At 23.8% G+C, this 22,633-nt stretch overlaps 1 protein-coding gene across 2 annotated transcripts in view; it reads left to right on the top strand.

Moving 5' to 3' along the window:
- Positions 1–21,406, top strand: part of LOC145829721 (JNK1/MAPK8-associated membrane protein-like) — a 41,904-nt gene extending 20,498 nt beyond the window's left edge. Inside the window, exons 2-7 of one of the 2 annotated variants that reach the window (XM_082937584.1) lie at positions 15,907–16,013; positions 16,823–17,006; positions 18,510–18,716; positions 19,688–19,872; positions 20,154–20,230; positions 20,800–21,406. In XM_082937584.1, coding sequence (XP_082793710.1) covers positions 15,959–16,013; positions 16,823–17,006; positions 18,510–18,716; positions 19,688–19,872; positions 20,154–20,230; positions 20,800–21,009 — 918 coding nt within the window. In that variant the 5' untranslated portion in view covers positions 15,907–15,958 and the 3' untranslated portion in view covers positions 21,010–21,406. Of the gene's footprint in view, positions 1–15,895; positions 16,014–16,822; positions 17,007–18,509; positions 18,717–19,687; positions 19,873–20,153; positions 20,231–20,799 lie in introns of those variants that run through there. The other variant, XM_082937583.1, reaches the window with a different exon arrangement.
- Positions 21,407–22,633: the final 1,227 nt, after the last annotated feature.

Below are 22,633 nucleotides of genomic sequence, written 5' to 3' on the forward strand. Positions count from 1 at the left end.
GTTTATATTATTAACAAAAGTAAAACTCATTTTTAACTAAATTTAGAAAGAGCTTGAAAAATAATTGGAACTAAAAAAGGAAAAATAAAATAATAAAACTGAACAGACCTTGGTTTTAAAACTGTGGTGCATTTTTATCTGAAATATTTTGAAACTTTTTGAAGACTTTTTTGGAGGTTGGAAACTTGTTTTTAAGAATTTTCTTCCAGGTTTTTGACAGTACAAATTTTCCTTTGGTTTTTAGTAAAAATATTAATTTAAAATATAAAAATGTATAAAAATGGTAAATTGAAAATTTACCCAAAAGATATTGTAAATCTACTTTAAATGTTTTCTATAATACATAAAACTCTATATGAAATATAAATAAATTTTGTGTATATTACTTATTTTTTATGTAATTCAAATTCTATGAATCGCATTTAAAATGTTCAACATTTATGGTTTTTTAAAAAATTTTAATAAATTTTATTCAAAGTTTTAGGTTTTTTTCGAAAGATATCAAACCCAAATTTTTTTTCAGAAACTCAGGATAATGGCTACCCTTATATAGACACTAAGTTTTATACTGCATAACTTGACCATTAAAATCTCAGGTTTGCCAAGGAAAGCACAAATATCTACTAGTTAGAATTAATCATAAAAATTTAATTATTAATGAGTTGTGTTTTCATTTGGTTTTATTTATTGTAAATTTTATGCTTGCAATTTATTAAGGGCATAGAGGGGGCTCAAACAACTTTCTTTACAAAAACAACATTCTTATATGAAAGCTTTAAATATAAACTACAAGCAAGTTTTTACAGAATTTGAAAATCTTATTCAACTTTTGAGATATTTTAAATTTGTAAAAAGTTTCTGATACAAATATATGGACCACAAGTTTTCTTTGAAATTTAAAAAAATCACTAAGACTCTATCTTCTTATTCATTTTTTGAGATTAAGACCTCAAAATTTCAGGAAACACATTCCTTTCATAGTAGACTTTTAGGTAGTTGAGTACAAAAGGTCAACACATTTTATTTATTTTTGTTTTGACATTTATTATTGGTTATACCAGGGCCAAATAAATAGACTTTATTACTACCTGTAAAGGTAAGTGTTTTTCTTACAAAAAATCATGATGACATTTCAAATTCTGATGACATTTTAACTGCTAACATTATTGTTTTTAATAACTGCTTTAATTACTACCTGCAAATCTATAAATCTATTTGGTAGAAAAAACTGATCTGTTACTGGACAAAAAAGGTATGCAACTTGATAACCAAAAAGTTTTTTGTTCACCAGGTCTTTAGACTAAATTTTTTGAGCTTTTTTTAAGGTTTAACAAACAATAGTAATAACTAGTTTTTAAATAATTTTAGTTTATTTTCTTTAAAACATTTTAAATTATGCTCTTTTTAGCAAATTTAAAAATATTTACTTAGTATTAGCACTTAAAATGTCATTATAAAATGGAATAACACCATTTTCTTTTGCAACAACCTTTAAAGGTAGTATTAAGTATATTTATTTAGCCCTAGTATTAAACAAATAATTAGAAAATTAAAATAAAAAACAATCAACAGCAAAACAAAAATGCATGCAGACCTTTTGTATTTGATTATCATCTTTTAATGTTGAGATTTCAAAACTGTTTAAAAAAATAATTTTAGATAAAAAACAACCACAAAAATTTTTTATTTTCTAATAAATTATTTATTTTCAAAAATTTAAAAAAATTCTGCATTTAATAATTTTAAAATTTAATAATGAACTTTTTATAAAAGTTTAAAGAAGATTGGTTAAAAAATGAAGGAGAAGATTGATTTTAATGAAATATTCTTTTTTGTGTTTTTGGTTTGTGCCTTCCACTAGGAACCTATTGAGCAGACACACTTAAATTGCTTATATAAAAATTTACTTTATACTTTTTGAAGCAGTTAAAAAAGTTTGATAGCTTAGATGAAGCTTAACAAAATAAGATAAACCTGTAAAAATCAAGGTATTTAAATTGTACTTTAAATTGTATCAGTAGCTTTGTAATAACAGCCTTAAACTAAAATATAAACATTTTTAAATTTAATAGTTGTTTTAACTATAATCAAACAGAATTAAACTATACATTTGATGTAAAAAATTAACTGTCAAATGGCATACGAGGTAACTAGAAGGTAGATTTTAGATTTCAAAAATATGCTACTCATTTTTATGAATAGTAGTGAGTAAACATAGCTTGTAATACTTTAAATACCCTAAGTAAAGAATTGACCTCAATTTTGCTTTTAGTTAATAAGAGCTCGTTTGATCAGCTTTTTGCTGTAGAAAAAAGGGGTCCGATTGAAACGTTGAGGTACTTCCTCTAATATTTGATGAGTCAGCAACTTTTTTGAAGTTTTTTTTATACCCATATCCCTAACCCACCTTACCAAAACATATTGAAAACTAATCAAAAATAAATTTTTATTAACTAGAAATAAAATAAACATGAAAAAAGTTTTTTTATTTTGCTAACTCAGCAAAAATTATGGGAAACATCAAAACGTTTCAACAAGACTCGTAAAAAAGCTTACATTTAGGCTATTAATATAAAAATTGTTATAAAAAATATTTTATTTTCGTATTAGTAAAGATTTTCATAAAATAGCCAAAATTTTATTTATGTAAAAAACTAAATAATCTCTTCATACATTTCATCAAAAAAAAGTAAAATAATTAATGATAAGCTGAAAGTAATAATAAAATACAAAATTGATAAAACTTTGACTTGTCTTAATATCAATTGTTTTTTTTACAAAGAAAGATTTATGCTATTTTAAGTGTTTTTTTATGTTTGTAAAAATATTAACTCAGTTATACTTAAACTCAAAAGTTAGATATTTTTTTAAATTGTAAAAACTGTTAGTTCTAAAAGAAGGTTATTTAAATGCTAAGCACAGTTGCCAGAATTTTATAGCTATTTTTGCCCTTATATAATTTTCAATGAAAACTTGACATACAAAATATTTTAACCGTTTGGTATCTCACAAGAGCTAAGTTTGACTTACTTTGAATATCAATGAATGCTTAGCTTACTATTAAAAAGTTATAGTATAGTGCTTTTCTCACAAATTTAAAGTTTATGAAAGTAAACTTTTTCATGACTAAATACTTAAACTAAAGCCTTTGCATCAGAGCAGAGCAAATTCCTATACTGTTTTTTAGGTGATTGAAAAGCTACTTTCAAAAATTATAATTTTTTGTTTATAAAACTAATAATTATTTCTAAATGGAGAATTTTTTGAGTTCGCACATTCGGTTAAATGTGCAAGTTATGAGTTTGCACTGCTGCTTAAGTTTGCATTTTAAGAAATTATGTTAATAGTATTTTTTCTATTTTTTGCTAAGTAAATTAAACTTGAAAACTTTTTTTAAATGTAGTTATTTTTAATTCATTAACTTCTATTTAATATACTTGAACGAAATATATTAAAAAATATTATGATACAATGCAAAAACTACATTAACATTAAATGGTCTAATCAACAAAAACCATTCGCTAGTTTGCAGTTTTAGCGATATTTTAAAACTAAATTTATCTAAGTAATCAATACTTATGCTTTTAAAAACAAAAAATTCCCTAAATACTTTTGATTCTTTATTACAAACTTACCTTATTTGTAATAAATATTGCATTCAATGTTTACATTTTTATCAATACCTAAACTATTTTACATTACCTTTAACATTTATAAGCTCTCAGTAAAAAAAAATAAGGCTTTTTCATAATTAACATTTTTATAACATGTGAAAGTTTTAAATGGTTAACTTTTTAAAAAAATGTAAATTAACCCTATAGACAGTAAAATATATTTAACAACAACAGTATACATAAAAGAATTTTTATTTAAATTTAAGCTGGTCTTATAATATTTTTTGTTCATCATAAAAAATAAAAATATAAGGATTAAAGCTATTGAAAAAGAAAATAGATACTTTTATTGGTACTTATTAAAACTGAATCATAGAAAATAGAATTTCCGATTAACGGTTATTTTTATTGATTATTTTTTAGATTTGAAAAAAAAAATTCAAATGGTATAAGTTAATCTACAAAAAACGCTTTAAAAAGAATAATAAAAACTAAAGCTTTTTTACAAATAAAAATCAAAGAAAAAGTAAATGTCAATATATAAACTGAAAAAGTTAAGAAACAGTTTATTATTTGTAACTTAGCAAAACTGAAAGTGTGAATACACCCTAAAAACAGTAAAATCTATTTATTAATGAAAGATACATATAAGCTTTATTTTTAATTTGAAGCTGGTCTTATAATCCTTTATGTTCATCATAAAAATGAGAAAACATATGGATTAAAGCTATTTTAAAAATTACTTACATTGGTATTTATTAAAATTATTTAAAAAATATATATGCTATTTACATTCTTGTTCTAATAGTTTTATGTCATTAGCTAAGTGAAAATGAAAAAAAAGATCAAACAACATCAGTAAATATACTTTGAAATGTAAAAAAGTTGAATAAGAATAGTATCTACACTGGTATTCATAATAGTTAAATTTTAATCGAAATGTAGAGCTTAAAATTATAGTTTTAAAAATTGAACTAAAAACTTTCAGTGTGTAATAAAAAAACTAACTTTTATCCATACTTTTAAAAATAAATAAAATCGATGGGAAGATATGGCTTAAAATACTTTTTACACTCATTTAAAATTGAATATCAAAAACTACAACATTAATTGAAAGTTTACACACTTAACCTCCAATGTACAAGGTAAAAAAATAATTAGTTTAAAGCATTCATATATTACCAATGATGTAACAAAAAACAGAGATTTAAAAAAAAAAAAAATTTAATATTAAATGTTTGAAAACATTACATGAGCTTACTTATATACAATAATTAACAATAAGCTATGTTCCTTTAATCTAATTAATTTAAAATTTACTACACAACATTTTTGATCATATAGTATATATGAATTCCGTTTTAGAAGTTTTTTTTTTTTCTTAGATTAAAAAAATTAAACTACATGTTTCAAATAACTTACTACAATACAACTTTCAAATAAGTTTTAAATAACTAAGCTTTTAAAATGCATTTTATATTGCAAGCTTGAGTAATTTTGTTTGTTCTACATGAATATGAAAATCAATTAAAACAAAACATTTTGAAATCAATTTTTAAACATAAACTTATTTAAATGTAGTTTAATAAAAATAAGTATAAAAAAACACTAAATAATAACCTTTTTGTCGATATTTAAGTTGACTTAAAAAGTAAAGAAACTTTTAATGCAATCAAAAACTAAATTGCTTTAAACAGTTACTTTTTTTTAGAGTCACCTACTTCTTTAAAAAAGCTTAAAGTAGCATCAAAGTTAAAAGAAAATTCACACAAGAAGGAACTTTCTTTTGAAAATTTTACCTTTTCAACATAAAATTATATAAAAATGTTCGTTAAAATGTTATATGTTTGATTTGTTATTAACATGTAGAAAACAAAAACAGCAAAAATATATCTTTTTGTTCAATTTAAAGTAGATTAACACACTCTTATAGTTTAATACAACAACAAAATAGAATTAAACAGGAGATTTTAAGCACATTTTAAGTTAAAAAAAAATACTTTATCTTATTGTTAAGACTTTTACACAAATCAGTGATTGATAAAACTATAATTCTAATAAAATGATAAAACAATAGAGAAACATGTTCTTTTTTTAAAAATAAATTAAGTTTAACTTTTTAGAAAAAAAACTTTGAGTGATAAAACTACAAATATGTACTAAACTAATAAATAAAAAACATCTCTAAAAAGTTTTCATTTCCTAAAAACTCAGATGAAATAAAACACTAAGAACAAACTATTTCAATATATCAAGCATACCTAGCTCTGAAGTTTGTGATTTTACACTTAAATCTTAATAAAGATTGCAAAACCTCTAGGAAACACAACAACTTGTTCATAATAATACATACTGTTATATTAAATTACAAGACATGTATAAAGGTAATTTAAAAAATTTTACAGAGTTTAAAATTTCAGCTTAACCATTTAAAAATGCTTTTAGCATTAAAACATATTCTAAAAAAACAAGTTTCAAACCTCTTGAATTATATTATTGGGTAGTTGAAGCATCTAATGTGGGTCTGCTGTTTTTTGAATTGAAATTTTTAATTTCGGACAAAAAAGCTAATTTGAGGTTTCTATCCAACCACTTTCATTGGTAGTATTTTTCATATCAACCTACAGAATATAAAAAGTAGTTATGCTCCCTTTAATATATATATATACTGGTTATGAAAAGTGCATGAACAAGGGCATTCAAGTAGACCTACCAAAGTCAAAAATAAAAGTCAAGCTATATACAATTTATTCATATAATTTTTGAACTTGTGATTAAAGAGATTTTGATAATAATGTTTAAATGTTCGAGATTATCAACAGAACTCGAATTGACTATTTTCTAAAACTATTTCATAAGAAAAGCGTTACAATTTATATGTATAATTTTTGTAGCTTGTTTTACTTAATTTGCTTTAAACAACTTTTACTGCTTTTTAATTTTGGGTAAATTTACAATTTATAATAACAAGCGTTTTTTGTAAAAAAAACTGTTACTTGGTTAAACCCATTCATATTACAAAAGACTCTAAAAATAATTTTCAAAATGATTACAAATAAATAATAATTATATATAATATTATTACAAATTTATAAATTAAAAACTGAAAAATTAAATATGAAATTAAAACCTTTCTACTAAATAACTAGAAGAACTTAATTAAATTCTAAAAAAAAACTCTTTACAAGCAGAACCAATATTACATAATGTTAATAAATTTGGTATATAAAAAATATTTACAATTTTTGGATGCTTACCAAAATAGCTGATTTCGCCAGCCTTAACAGTAGCCTTGTCAACAAAAAGGAAATTATAAGTCATCTCCAATTTTCTTTTTGAGTAATCCTTGCACATGGGCCAAAGGTCATGTTTTATTACAGCTGTGCACTCGGTACGCCTCAAACGAGCAGCTTGTACTTTATCATCAAACATTTAAGCAAGCAGCTGCTTATGCCCAGTATTGCCTCAAGCATCTTAGCTCGAGTTTTAACATGTATTACAGCTATTGTGAATGATGAGGGAGCCTGAAGTAGATTTGTTTTTAAGCCTCCACTACAAATAATTGATTGTAACTTAATAGTAATTATAATTTCAGAAATCTACCTAAATTCTCTTTATTAAAATTAAAAAAAGTCATACTACAAAAACTTTTGTGAAAAAGTCTTAGAGGCCAAAAAAAAAATCAGTAAGTTTAAAAAATGATCTTTGCTCTTTTTCCAAGTATACTTATAATTTAGTTAATTTAAATTTTACTTACTTTTTTGAATTTAGTTTTTATATTCTAAGTTTAATTAATTTTGTGTTTACAAATTAAGCAACAATTACAACACTGTTACATAATTAATTTACAAAAATATTTTTAGAGTACTTCAAAGTTTCTGTAGGGTGAGGTTTGATTCACATTTAATAAACTTTTAATAAATAAAAATTCATATATGTCGAATGAACACTCATAGTTAATAACACCATATTACAGAAGGCGCATTCAACTAATGCAGTTTTACAAATGTACAAAAAATAACTTTAAATAATAGCTATATTTTTATGAAATGTTTTTAGCTCAAATTAATTAAAACTACCATTTGTTAAATGCTGGCTACTTATAGCATGGTGCATTAAAGTAAAACTTTTAGTATTTCGGTAATATTTAAAACCCATCAATTATTTTGTAAAAATATATAAATTACATATATAATATGTCCATACTATTTATAGGTTTTGTTTATGTCTGTACAGTTTATTGTTATGTTTATTATATTCTATAACTTTTACTTAGAAAAATAAGTGAACAAACTAAAAAGCATCTAGAAATTTATCAAACTACACAAATATCTGCTGAAAAATATGCATGCAGTTATAAAAATTAAAACAAAACATTCATGCTCATGCATATCTCTTTTATCAACATTTATTTCATATAAACCTGCTTGCTTTTGATGTAACAATCAAGATTAAAAAAAATATTTTAAGAATTTAAACAAATTGTAACATTTCATAGCATAACATTTGTTTCAAATCAACCTGCTTGCTTTTAATGTATCAATTATTTTTTCTTTAAAAAATTTAGTTTTTTTTTTTAAGAATTTAAACAAGTAGAGCAACAAAAAACAACATGTAATTCATAAACAAATTTAACAGGGAAGCTGAATATTGACATATTTGATATCCGTTCTGAGTACAGATATTGAAAGTACACAGTCTAGTTTTAGACTAAAGTTAAGGTTAAAAACTGTGTTAAGTAGTATAACAACATTAAAAAGATACAGTTAAGCTACTTCAAATGTGTTAAAAAAAAATTATGAGAGATTCTTCATGTCAAACCAAAATTTTACTACTTAATATGTAAAAATTGTTAACAATTACAGGTTTTCTAGTAATTTGTTTTGAATATTCAAGGTTTTTCCAGGATTCTAGATTTTTTTACCACTCTGTCAAAAGTTTATCTTTATGTTTTACATAATTTCTATAATAATTCATTAGTTGGGTCTGTTTTACATTCCATACCACTTGTTAAAATATTTTTAATAAACAGGGTAGCCAGTGATTTAAAAAAAAAAATTCTTCCTGGTTATCTGATTTTGTTCTACATTTTAGTTTTTAAGTACAAGTTTAGTTGTTTTTTTAAGTATAAAATTAAACTAAAGGTAAAAAATAATGAAAAGATACTATACAGCTACTTGATATAATGGGTTTTTTATTAAACAAAAATATGAAAAATATTTAAACATATTATCAGTATATAATAATTCATTTTATAAAGAACTTGTTTAAATTTTTAGTTTAAAATTCAAGGTAGAATGGGGAACTAAATAAGTTTTCTTTTAAAAATTTTTGAGAAAATTTTATAAAGTGTGTTGTACCTTTATACAGGGTTGCCACTTGTTTTTAAATTTTTTTCCAGGTTTTCCAAATTTCTTCCAGGTTTTTAAAAGTACACACTTTTAGTTTTAAGTTAATTTTTATATAAGAAACTGTGTTAAATAGTATAAAAACTTTGAAAAAAAACTGTAAAGTTACTCTAAATGTGTATTTTAATAAAAAAATTTTGATGATGACAAAAAAAATTTACTTATATGATAGATTTTTTGTGTCAAACTGAAATTTTACTACTGAATATATCAAAATTATGAAAAATTCCAGGTTTTTTGATCAAAATTACAGGTTTTTCCAGGGTTTTTTCAAAATTTCTCAAATTCCAGGTTTTTCCAGGTTATTTTTGCCTAAATTGTCCAATTCCAGGTTATTCCAGGTTTCCAGGTATAGTGGCAACCCTGTTTATAATCAAATTGAAAAGTATTTCAAAAAACAGTGTAAAATTAAGTGCAGGAGCACAAATATAGAAAACCAATATAATATGACAAAGTGTTAGTAGCCTCCTAAAACAGATCAAACTTATTTTTAGTCTGGAACTATTTAAAAAATCATCAAAGTAAATTGTATATATAAAAATATAACAACTAGTCCAACACTATGCAAAATTAAATCTATTGTTTTAATCAATATTTTCCAATCACCATATAAAACAACAAACCGAACAAAACAGTTGCAAATGTTTCAAAATGACATTAAAAAATCAAGAAGTGATTTTTGTAATTATTTTGAAAATAATATAAGGGCATGGGGCATTTAATCATAAAACACTTTTTTTCACAATTTGATCTTATTTTATATATTTTTACTAAGCTACAAAATGCTTTTTACAGCTTTTAAAAATTCAAAATCATTTTTGAGATATAGCCAGTCAAAGTAAGAGGCAAAAATAGGTTCCTTACAGGAGTTGCAGACTAAAACTGCAAAAATAGATTATTTCACTAAAAATTTATCTTCTCCTCCGTTTTTTGAGATTAGGTATTTTAAAAGTCTGGGCCAGAGAGAACCTTGTATACACTAAACACATTTAACTTTGATTATAAAAACTAAAATGTGCAATATTGTATCTACAGGTAGAATTTAAAAAACAAATTTACCACTTCTGTATCAAAACAGATCCTTTCTATTTTTTTTATAAAAATATTTTAAAGATTATCCTTTTGAAAATTTTATAATCTTAAACTAATATATCTACCAAAAATTCAACTTCACAAACTTCATACAAATTTTGTCTTAAATATAAGTCCATTAGCAACCAGAGAAAAAGCACATTTTCAATTTATAACTTAAAATTTATTAAAAAAAGAAAACATGTGAGGCTCACAACTAAGGTCAATGGATTGGTGTGCAGAAGGACCTTTCAGTCATGGGCTGCGCACCATTTGCTTGTGACTAATACTTTGAGCTAAATATAAAAACAATAATAATAAGTAAAAAATAACCAAAAAACTTAACAACTATTTATACATACAATAAAAAAATGGAAAGCACTTTTTTTAACCTATTACTGCCAATATTGACCGTGGAAACTATAGTCTACCATGGGCTCCGCCCACACTGTCTCCTACCCTAAATTTTGATTTTTACATCATTTAAATTTTACTTTTCCCTTTCTACAAGAGCAACCAAAAAAATGCAATAAATAACTCAAAAATAAATAAAAGGAAAGAATTAGTAAATTCACTACAATAAAATGTTTAGTATAATCATAATACTTAAGAGCACCATGTATTTCAAATATTGTCTAGAAAAATTTTGTATATGTATGTAGGTAAAAATTTTAAATATTTGCTTAACTGTTTTATTGATTTGTAAACTTGTTTTATTGAATAAAACAATTAACATGTCTAACCAGCATAAAGTTTGTTTTAATTTAAGTAAATTAAATGAAAAACGTAAAAAAATGTCAAGTGCAAAAAAGAGTTAAAAAATTTGCTTTTTCACATTGCTATGTTTACTTATAGAACAATATTCTGGAAATTTTAGTTTAAAGTTTATAAAGTTAATTTTTAAGATATAATATGTATAAAATGAAATGATAAAATACTTTCTATCAAAAGGAATAGACATTTTTTTAACTAATATACTATGAATTAAGCTGTTTGATTTTTTCTATATGGTGAATAAATATAAGTCTCAAACTCTACTCCTTATTTTATTCAGACAATGAAATTATTTTAATTATCTTAAACTAACAAACAAGACTATTATCAACTTAATCTTTTTAATGGCAGTTTTTAATAAGATTTCTAAATATTTTTTAAGGAAAGAACTGATTGTAATAATTTTCCTTTTATCATTCAACAAGCTTAAAGCTAAAATTTAAGTTAATTTAAAACTTATTTTGACAAAAAATTTCATTTTCATTCATTAATTTCAGTTTACTAATTATTTATGCTGTTTTACTCTTTATTAAAGGTTACTTTAGAGCAAGAAGCTATTACTAGATGAGCTAAATGTTTAAGTCACCAGTATTTAAAAATTTTAAAGCTTTTAAAAAAGGGGGTTTTATTTATTCTAAAAGCAATTTTTTTATCAAAACGGCAATATTTTTTTCCATAAGCTTATAGTGTAAAATCACTTATCGCAATTATTTAAGGGCTAAAAGCTAATTTATTACCACCTTCCAAAAAAGCAATTTTTTAACTAAGATTTATAGCTTTATAGCTACTTATGGTAACTGTGATGCTAAGCATAGTTTTAAAATGTTAAAGCATTTTTTTTAGTTTGTTCATAGTAAAACTCAAATTTTTAAACATTTTTTTTCTTAGAACTTTTTTTTAACATATAATTAATAAAAGGTTTTATGATACCAATTCGATCATCAGAACACATTCCTTCGGTAGACAGAGACCGGTTACGTCCTTATTATGGACGAATCCCTAACAAGAACAAAGGAGGACAGATTTTGTTTACTAATTAAATATTATTTTCTTTTTTAATCATGCATAGTTATAAAGCAGCTTGAGTTGAATAGTTTTAATTTATGATAAAAACTAAAATTAAAAATATTTGATTTTTGTTTATTTTTCTTTTAAATATATAAAAAACTTTTTTTTTTTTGTAAATGTTTTTCGCTATAAGTGACTTAGAATTTTTTAATATACATTTACAGTTGTAAAGTTTACAGTTTAGAAAAATTACATTCACGCATGTTTTCATTTTGTATCATTTTAGACATTGATTAAATTAAGTATAAAGGCCTTACAGTATGCAGAATATTTTTACTAAAAACAGAAAGTAAATTCAGTAATCAAACATGTCTGAATGGGTAACATGAGAAATATGCAAACATTTGCATAGTTGCTGAGTCATTTTTTTTTTGCATGTTTTTCGAGCTACCCGTCTTAACCATATACTATTTGTTTCATATTTTATTAGTAAATGAAACTATATAACTGTTTATTGAACGTCAAAAAAAAGCAATCAAAAATTTGGTTAAGAAACGTAGTGATTAAAAAAACTTTTCGGTATCAAGTTATACATCACTACTGATACAGTCTAATGTCTTGTGTATGAAATTTGTATTAGTTCTTAGTAGTTTTTATTATATAGATACAATATCTGGAATGCTGTGGTGTTTATTAATTTAAAAGATAAAAAAAAAATTAAAGTTTGATAGTGGAAAATTTAGATTATTACAACTAGCAAACTATTTTGATTTATTTGATTTACCCACATATATTTTATTTATAAATTGTAACAATTAGTAACAACAACAATTCACACTCTCACATCTTATTTAACTTTGTTTATTAGATTATTATAAGTTAATTTTTTCTGACAAACAGAATTAAATTTCTTACTTAACATTTCTTAATGTTTTAAAAAGTATTTACGACTGTAACTAAACGTTTATATTAATAGAGTTAATGTAATGAAGTTTAATTTTATTTGTATAAGTTAAATTTTTATAAAGTTAGACTATCAGAATGATCCATAAGTAAATTTGATGCTAGTGAGTTACTTGTCACTTGTACTCATTTTATTTTCTCGCCTGCCGTCACAGTGAGTTCTAACACTTTAAAGCCTAAAGTCAATTCCAAATGAGGAAGCCTACAGAAGAACATGATGGATAATTAGGTTTATATTTGTTAAGATTTTCATGTTATTTTTACTGTTTTCTTTGTTTATTATAAAGGATTTATTTAAACAAAATTCATTTTTAGTAAGATCTTCGGTTTAAAGTTTAAAATCAGTTCTTATTTTAGTTTATGAATTGATTAAAAAGTTGAAAAAGTTTTTAGTTTTTTAGCTAAACTTAAAGTGGATTAATTAATATCTAAAATAGAAAATATAAACACAATTTAAAATTTTAACTCGGAACATTCAAAATGCGCATAGAACTTCTTTTTAATGAAAAAAAAAAATTAGTGAGCAGTTTAGTAGTCAATATATTATAATGTTACTTGAACTAGTTTTTACTACATACTGTTTATTTTACGTCGTCTTTTTTAACAAGTTAGGTTATACTTATTTAATTTTATTACATTCAAAAAAAGTTTATTAAGTCAAGAACAGAGATTTGTTTCTTTAAACTTTAGTTAATGTATGATAACCTCAATAATCTAGTATGTTAGATTTTTTTTTCTTTCAGTTATATATACATAAAGCATTTTCAAACTTTTTTTATAGTAACTATTTTACATATTTTGATTAAAATTTTTGTACGTTTACTAAATCTTTTAGATCTATTTTATGCAATAAATTCGACAAAATTAATTTAGCATTAGTTTATACTGATACATAAGGACTAAATTTAAAATATATACTTTGTATATTTAAAAAACAAAATTTAACTAGAATTAAAAATTAAACTAATGTGTTTGTAATTAGAAACATAATTTTTTATTTCTTTTTCATGGTCAATAAATAAAGGGATTATCAGATGCTACTAAAAGTTTATTTTTCTGCTGCATGTTTTAATTAATACAAGTTATTACTATTTAGTAATAGTATTAAAATGCAGAAAAGTAAATACAAAAATCTGATTTTTAAAGCGTAGTCATTGCAGGACCAACTTCAACAGTCCATTTTTGCTCAATTAAACAATTAAACTTGCGATTCTAACAGACTACAAAGAGCTCATGCTAACAAGAGTTTTTTAAGAGAACGAAAATGACATTTATAATACAGGTCGTGGTAAATTTACTAGGTCAATTAAAAAAAAACACAATTTTTATTGGCAAAAAGTTTGATTGTTTTTGCAGATTTGCAGCTTTTTAATTGCTAAATTTAAACATTATTGTAAAACTAGTAAGAGTTCAAACGAATTTGTAAAGTGATAAAGTATAAATAATGAACATGCTAGCTTATAAACTGAGCTGCTTCGCACCTTTGCTGCGTCAATACTTATATCGTATCTTGAATACACTTATATTTTAAATGTATATTTTGTTTTAAAATCGTGGATCAAACGAACAGAATCGATTAAGTAAAAGAAAGATGTAAGAAGCCGTTCAATATTATTTAAACTAAGTACTTCAAATTAGTTATTGTAGTTTTAAAACATCTCTGTCCTAACTTTTGTTTATGTATATTTTATACAAAAATTATTGGTGGTTATCTGTAAATTTGGTTCAAAAAATTGAACAATATACTTCCTCAGTTCCTAATATTAGCTTCCCAATAAAACTTCAACTCTTTAAAACATGTAGCAAGTGGTGAAAACCGGCGGCCACTTCGTCTTCACGGTCAGAGACACGTGAAAGGAGCACGTCCAGCAGCTCATTAAGGTCGTCAAAAAGATAGAAGACGACGGAGAGTGGACGCAGGTGTCCGTGGGTCAGGTCGAGGACCAGCCCGAAAACGGTCCGATGTACTCGCTCGTGTGCCACTGTGTCAAGAATTAGCCGCGTTTTAAGCTTTTAAATCTGTATTTTTTTAATGTGCCCTTAATTCTCATTTTACGATTTCTGTTAATTTTTCTCGTTTTTAGATATATATATATATATATATATATATATACAATTATTTTTATCTCTGCAGACGTTCTAAAAACATTTTTGTTTGGTGTTTTCTTATACATTTAAATGATCACTAAAAATATTTTTAAATTTGTTTTAATAAGAGAGTCAAACTTATATGAAAGTTTCCATAGGTTCATAAAGTTCAAAAACTTTATATACAGGCCTTTTTTAAATAGTTTTCTTCACTTAGTTTACTTAAATAAGTTTTGTTTTTGTAAAACTAAAAACAAGAAAAATATTTCTAAAAGATGTAGAAATTAATAAATTTTAAGTTTGACATGTCAAAAAGGATGTTGTTAATGTCTGAAATTTAAATCTTATTAAGTAGAAGTATAACTTTATACTTGTAATATTGTAAGAATTGGCAGCAAAAAATACAAGTTTTGGCTCTCGAAAAAAATATTCATTATTTTTGCTTTTACGCGAATGTCGAATCGGATCAGATTCATTAGTTAGAATTTAAAAGTGTTTTCATTGATTATAACATGTAAATAAGGTAAAATAATATCAGAGCACTCAATCAATAGTACTTAAATCCCTATCCCTAATAAATTTTACCCGAAAATTTAAATCAAAACCCTTATCACTAATTATCCCAAAATTACAATTAATAATTTGCAAAATATTTTTTCTATAAATTATAGTTTGATATAAAGAGAAGATAAATTTAAGCTAATCAGAAGCGCCTGGACTTTGCAGCTTACAAATATAGAACATAAATACAAGACTGTTTAGTGTTAAACAAGGTGAATCCCCAGATACAAGCAATTACAAAATACATCATTGGTACAATAAATAATACAAACAAAATAAAACATAATATAATACAATATTGTTACATAAAATTTGGGAAACTTCTTTTGCAGAAATATAGGTTAAGATTAAATATATATATTTTTTAATTGATTTTGTTTTATATTAAAATTGTTTATTTGCCTACTTAGAAAATTAAGTTAAAAAAAATTAAGAAATTCTTATATATTTTATGTAAATTCAATACAAATCATGGATCCTGACAGATGCCTTGGTCTTTACTGTGGTAAAATGAATAATGAGTCAGGTTTGTTTTTAGTCAGAGTCTAATGATAGCTGCCATTATGTTAATAGTTTTACTAATAATAAAAACATTATTAAATAGAAATTAGAAGCATTTAATAAATAGTTTGAAAAAAAAGACATTTCCTACCTTCCCCTCTTTTATGGTAAATTTTATACACAATTTTTATACAATTTTTAGATAATTTACTCTATTATCCCCAGAATAAAAAGTTATATATGGTTAATGAAATATAATAAACTTAATGTGACATTTTTAAAACAAACAGTTTATGTCTATACCTTAAAAAAAATTTTTTTTTTGATTGTTTAAAAGAATATTCTAATAATATTGTATTATTATTTAATACATTTAAGACTAAGAATTTTATAAATGATGCTTAAAAACATGAAGGAGAAGTAGGATTTTTAATTAAGTAGACTTCTTCACTCTTTCAACATGCTCCTTTCATAAAGTAGTATTACATACCAAATTTTTATCCACTAAACCGTAGTAGTTAATTTAGATTTAAAAGAATAATATAAAGTAACTGTTTGCTTTTTTTTTAATCTACAAATTTAGACCAAGATAAAGAAGAGTATTTTATTATCATAGCCTTAAATTTGAAACATAAATGCCATCAAGAAAGTAGTTTAATATTTTTCATTTGTTATAATATAATTAATGATTTGCTCAAAATAAAAGTTTATAGGTAGAATTACAGGTGATGACAACTTGCTTGCTTTACTTTCACAAAATGTTTATTGTTGTAAAGGGAAGAGTAAGACTCATGTTTTTCTACCATAAGAAAAATAAAATTTATTTTAATTTAGGTGTAGAGGCATGTGGAAAATGTCCTGTAGGCTATAGAGTTGACAGTAATCACATAAATTGTGTTAAATGCAGCATACCCACAACAATATACCAATATCAATATTTAGGATTCATGATTTTGCTGCCAGCTATCAGACAACTTTATTTACTTGCTGAAAGACCACCAAAATTTAGAAATCTAAAGTTTGTATTTTTTATGCATTTATAATTTCTATTTAGTCACTTAAGTATTTAATAAAATTAACAAATTCTTAATTATATTAATTTTACCAAACTGCATACTATTTTTGAATAAAAAAATATTATTTTTAATAGTAATATGCAGTTGTAAATCAGGTTGACATTAATTATATTTTTTAAGACTCTAACATCATTTTGAAAAAGCAGTAACTAGACAAGTCATAAATACTTTAGTCTAGTTGTTCGAAATACTGCTTTATATACTTCTTAACATATTGATAGCTCTCCTAATTAAAATTTTATGAAATAAAGTACATTATAAAAAATGTTTCAGCTTGAAAAATAAATAATTTTAAAACTTAAAAATTAATCCTTTATTGTGCTTTCTTAGAGAGATGATTTATTTTAAATAAATATGTTAGGGATGTAGCTTGATCAAATCTGCAGTGTTTCAGCTTTCTTGAAATACTGTTTTTTGTTTATGTTTAATTTAAACTGCTTTACTTTTTAAGACCATAAAAGTGTTGAAGATTTGTTTTAACTTGTTCCCAAATATGCTGCGTTATAATCACTAGTTATTTAAAGCCATAGGGGTTCAACCTTTTTTATGAATTAAAATTAGCCCTTACTTTAAAGCTAAAACAATATACTATAAGTTAGTTTTTAAAGAACATAGAGATTTCAATTGTTGTTTGAGATATATTTAATTTAATAAAAAAAACTTTTAAAACATATGGCAAAAGGTGAAACTTTTGATTGTTGAATTTATAAGATTAAAAAAAATCTTAATAAAAGTCTATTTCCCCTTTTGTTCATTTCTAAAAAATAGTAGTCAAACTCTTATACAATATTTCTTTCAATAAAAAAAACGCTATTGTAATATTTATTAAAGAATATTTAAAAATAAGAATTTTCGACTATAAAATTTTTTTTTTTTTTTATTAAATATAGTTTTAATATTTTTTTAACTTCTTCAATAGGACTTTTGATTATTTAGTTAAAATAAAACTGAGGTTATTTAAATAAATTGCTTTTAACATTTCTTTTTTGAGGAAAACGAAATACACCTCCATAAAACTTTTTTAAAATTGTGTTAGTAAGCGTAGAATGTTTTTTGATAATTCTAACATGTAGAAAAATTTCCAACCAAATACTTGAATTTAAATTTTTAAGGTCCCAAACAATTTACATAAGGGTTGTTTCAGAAAGATGTCAAATCGCTGAATGGTGGTAAAAGCTAGAAAGCTTTATAATTGTGTTGTTTTTTATGTGATTCCCAAAACTGAAAAAAATTCAGTGGGCTATTCATAAATTTTAACCTATGAGGGAAAACAGATGCACCCTACTATGCAGTTTAATATTTATAGCTTACTGTACACGTTAAATTTTAAACTCAATAAAATGATACTATAATTTTCTAGTTATATTTCCGTAAAAAAAAATAAATTTTATATTCTCAAACTAAATAAAAATGGAAGCTTAGCCTACTAAAATTAATTTAAACAGGAAACCAGCAATCATTCAAGCCGTCTTAATATTTTTAGAATGTTTATTTTCAGCAGTTATCACTCTTATGTGTTTTCCTCCTTACATGTCTTTTGAACTAAATTCATGTGGTGTCTTCTCTTTAAAAGATTGGTACACTGTCTTTCAAAATCCTTTAATAAACCACACAAAGGTTGTAAGATGTGCTCAAGAAGCAGTATATCCCTTGTAAGTTTAAACTTATATGACATAAAAAATTTTCACTGTATTAAATGGTTCCAAAATGCTTAATAAGTTTCAAGTTAAATGATATTGACAATTAATTAGTTTAGTTTTTTTTTATAAAACTTAATTATAAATCTTATTAATATAGAAAATTTTTGGTTAGGTTTGTTTGTTGTAATTTTTAAGTTACTAATAATGTATGAAGCAAGATTGTGTTTAGTACAAATTTCTGTATGTATTTTCTATTCTTAAATTCGATAAAACACAATTACTTTTAGATGGTTATCAATGGTTTTTACAACTAATTTTGTCAGTTACATATTTTGTTTAAAAGCCTTACTTTAAATGATATTACAGTATTTGCAATAAGAAATTAATTTTTACATTAACCTTTTTCAAGACATTTTTACTATGGTGCATTTGTTCACTATGTAAGCTTAAATTAATGTGTTGCACATTAAATTAAATCATATTTTTTGATTCATAAATATGTAATCTTAACCTATCTAAAGCAGTTGAAAATTAGTTTTTAATAAAATTAGTTAGGACTGAAATCATTAATTAAGTTGTTTTATAAAATGCTGTTTTATAATACAAAAAACATCAAAAGCTTTGTCTATTGTCCATTCTAGAAAAGTAAGGGCAACAGTTTTTTAGTTTAAAATGTAGAGTTTATTTCGAATATAAAGAGTTTTTTTAAGTATAAATATTAAAAATACTTGTTCTACCTACAAAGTTTGCTTTTTTCAAAGAAGTCTAACAATATAAAATTAAATAAAATAGAGTTGGAAAACAGTTGTGCATGATATTTGTAACAAACTCTTATCTTAAATTTGTAGGAATTTAAAAGTATAGTGCCTACATTAAAGGTCAGTGATTTTAAACGATTATACATGGCAACTAAATGCAAGTATTTGTATACAGTTTATAAAAATTGTAAGTAAGTTTTTAAAAGACTCTAATTTTCTAAACAGTCAATCTTATGTCTTCTTAAACTATTTCATCTCTTTACTTCTCATGTTGATCATCCGAGGCGTAATTTCATCAGTAATTTTAAAACAAAAAATGCACATCAAATTAAAGCAGTATGTAGTAAACAAATCGTTGTACCAGTACCCAGTACTTGCTGCCATACACTGTGTTGCGTCTGGTTTATTATGTTAGTGTTTGTGGTAGTAATGTTTACAAATTAAATAATTAAAATTCTAAATATTTAAACATGTTACTAGTTTTGGTTTCAAAATTGTTCTTTTAATATGGCATAACTTAAAAAAAAAATTTAAATTTATATATACTACAATTTAACATTGAGTTACAAAATTTATAAAATTTTAAATTTTACTTGTGAGTTAAACATCTTAAAATTCTTGTAAAGAGTAACTTTATAAGTTTTTATAATGTTAACAGAATTTAGATATACATAAATATATGTTTACATAGATTATGGATATCCGTATATAACTGTATTTGTAGCAATCATAAGTCTTTTGGTGTACTGTGTCCGAAAAAATGTTATGGTTAGTTTTTTAATTTATTAGCAAGTTTTCATCATAAAGTTATGTTTTATTAATAAAAAAATCGTTAAAACATTTTTTTTAATTTTTGAAGTCAGTTATGTTTTAACTAAAATAATACTGCAGTGACAAGCAAAAAGTCTTTCCACAAGCAAATCTTACTGCTTATAATATTAATTAGTATAATACTTATAAAACTAGTTTCATTAACTTTCAAACATAAGTTGTATTTTTTTATTTACAAGTTTTTTAATAAATTTAAAATTTAATTGACTAACCTCAATTTAAGCTTAACTTTTTTAAATATTATATTTAGCTCCTTATTATAGTAGGTATTTATTTCACCTAAAATGTCTTAATGTGTTTAGTTGAAAAATGCTTCGTTTTTTATAGTATTTCTCAAGAAAGTTACAACTTTAATTGATACGGAATTTTTTGTAACACAATTACGACTTGCAGTTTGGAAAAAATGTAATGATTATATATAATTATAAAAGCTGTTATTTAAAATTGAAAAAATGTTAAAAACATTTGCAAAATTTTTATTTATCTGCTTTTAAAAATTTTTACAGACTATATTCAGCATTGCAAATAAAAATCACATACTATTTATTTGTTGTCACCTCCTGGCAATGCTATACACACTAGCTTCAATATCATCTCGTTTTATTGACGGTAGTTGGTGGCTGTTGCTGTTAGCCCCTTTGCCAATTGTAATGCTGGTTGCTACTGAACCCTTTTCACGACCAGATAAAATCGACGAAGAAAGAGTTACTTCATAGTTGTGTGGTATACCTGGTGTATTTGAGCTTATCACAGTCTTTTGAATATTGAAAACTATGGGGATAAGAACGGATTAAAATGTGTTGTATAGAAACACATGTTTTTGTTATTTTTTTTTGTTATTAGTATTCAAATGTATAAATACTATAATAAAATTTTAAGTCAGTTTATAAAGTTTAATATCTGAAGTTCTGTACTTTATTTTTTAGACTAAGTTATATATATTTTTTTAATTGTTGACTCAAATTCAAAAACTAACTTAAAGTATTTAAATATAATTTTAATGTTTATAAACATAAAAGTGTAGTTAAACTGTGTATAAAATACTTTAATTTACTTGAATTTTTTTAACTTGCCTTTAATTTGTTATAAAAGTAAAATATTTTTAATAAATGTGAAAAATATAGTATTTGCCTTATGTGTGTTACATTTTTGTTTTTTTCACCTCAACATGTTTTTGTATTTTGAGGAAAGTATAATGATTTAAGAAGTATGCGGTGATTTTGCACACCTTTGGCAAAAAAAAATCATCATTTATTATAAAAAGCGAATGAGATATAAGGTTTATTAACACAAACTAAAAAAGGTTTATGAAAGAATACACAACAAGTAAAAGCTAGACCAATACTATAAGCTCTAAAAAAGGTAAACAATAATTACACAAAAATGCATCATTAATACATTATCAGGGTTGCCACTCGGTCAGGAAAAGTCAGGAAAAATTAAAAAAAAAGACAAAAGTCAGGAAAAATAATAAAAAAAAGACAAAAGTCAGGAAAAGTCAGGAAATTTGATAAAATAAAATAAAAAAAGTCAGATTTTGTCAGTTTAAATTTACAAAATTCCTTGTTTTCCAAAGCCTTCAAACGGTAAACATTAATTAAAAGTCCTATAAAGTCAGAAAAAAATTCCAAAATATTCCTAGAAATTTACAAAAATATTTATTTTTTTTCCAACGCCTTCATCTGGTATAAATTAGTAAAATATCCTTTACAAAACTGCAAAAACTTTCTATTTTTATATATTGAACAACTACCCTACTTGAAAACAAGCAGATTTTGTAAGTTTTTTAGTATTGATGATCAGTAGCAAGGACACTTCCATAGTGAAACTGTGATATATACACAAAAGTTTATCTAGCATAATTTTAGAATCAAGTGTTTTTTGTTTAGGTAAATAATTGAGTTCTTTATAACTAAGCAGTTAGTTTAGTATTTTATGTAACAAGTTAATGTGTATACCTTACCTCTTTATAATTTTTTCAAAGTTGTTTAAATTTATAAAATAAGTTATAAGAGAGGTATATGTCAAGATTAAGTTTACTTATTATTTGTATTTTTTTGTAGAGTAACTTAAGTTTTTAAAGTAAATAAGAGTATATTTATTTGTTACAAATTTTATATTAAATGATAAAAGGAAATATTTTATAAATGAAAGTAAAAATAAATGAGTGCTAAAAGAAATGAAGCCCACAAGTTGTGGCTTGATTTAGAGAAAAGATTCTTTTCAACAAGTGTAGGGACAGCAGATGATAACGATTTGAATAAAATGAGTCAAATGATTTTAACTGCCAAGAAAATGAAGCGGAATGCAGTTCAGATGAAGGAAACCATGATGAAGGAA

This window comes from Thalia democratica, chromosome 2, assembly GCF_965202585.1.
Source record: "Thalia democratica chromosome 2, ktThaDemo2.hap1.1, whole genome shotgun sequence".
In the NCBI taxonomy this organism is placed as follows: domain Eukaryota; kingdom Metazoa; phylum Chordata; class Thaliacea; order Salpida; family Salpidae; genus Thalia; species Thalia democratica.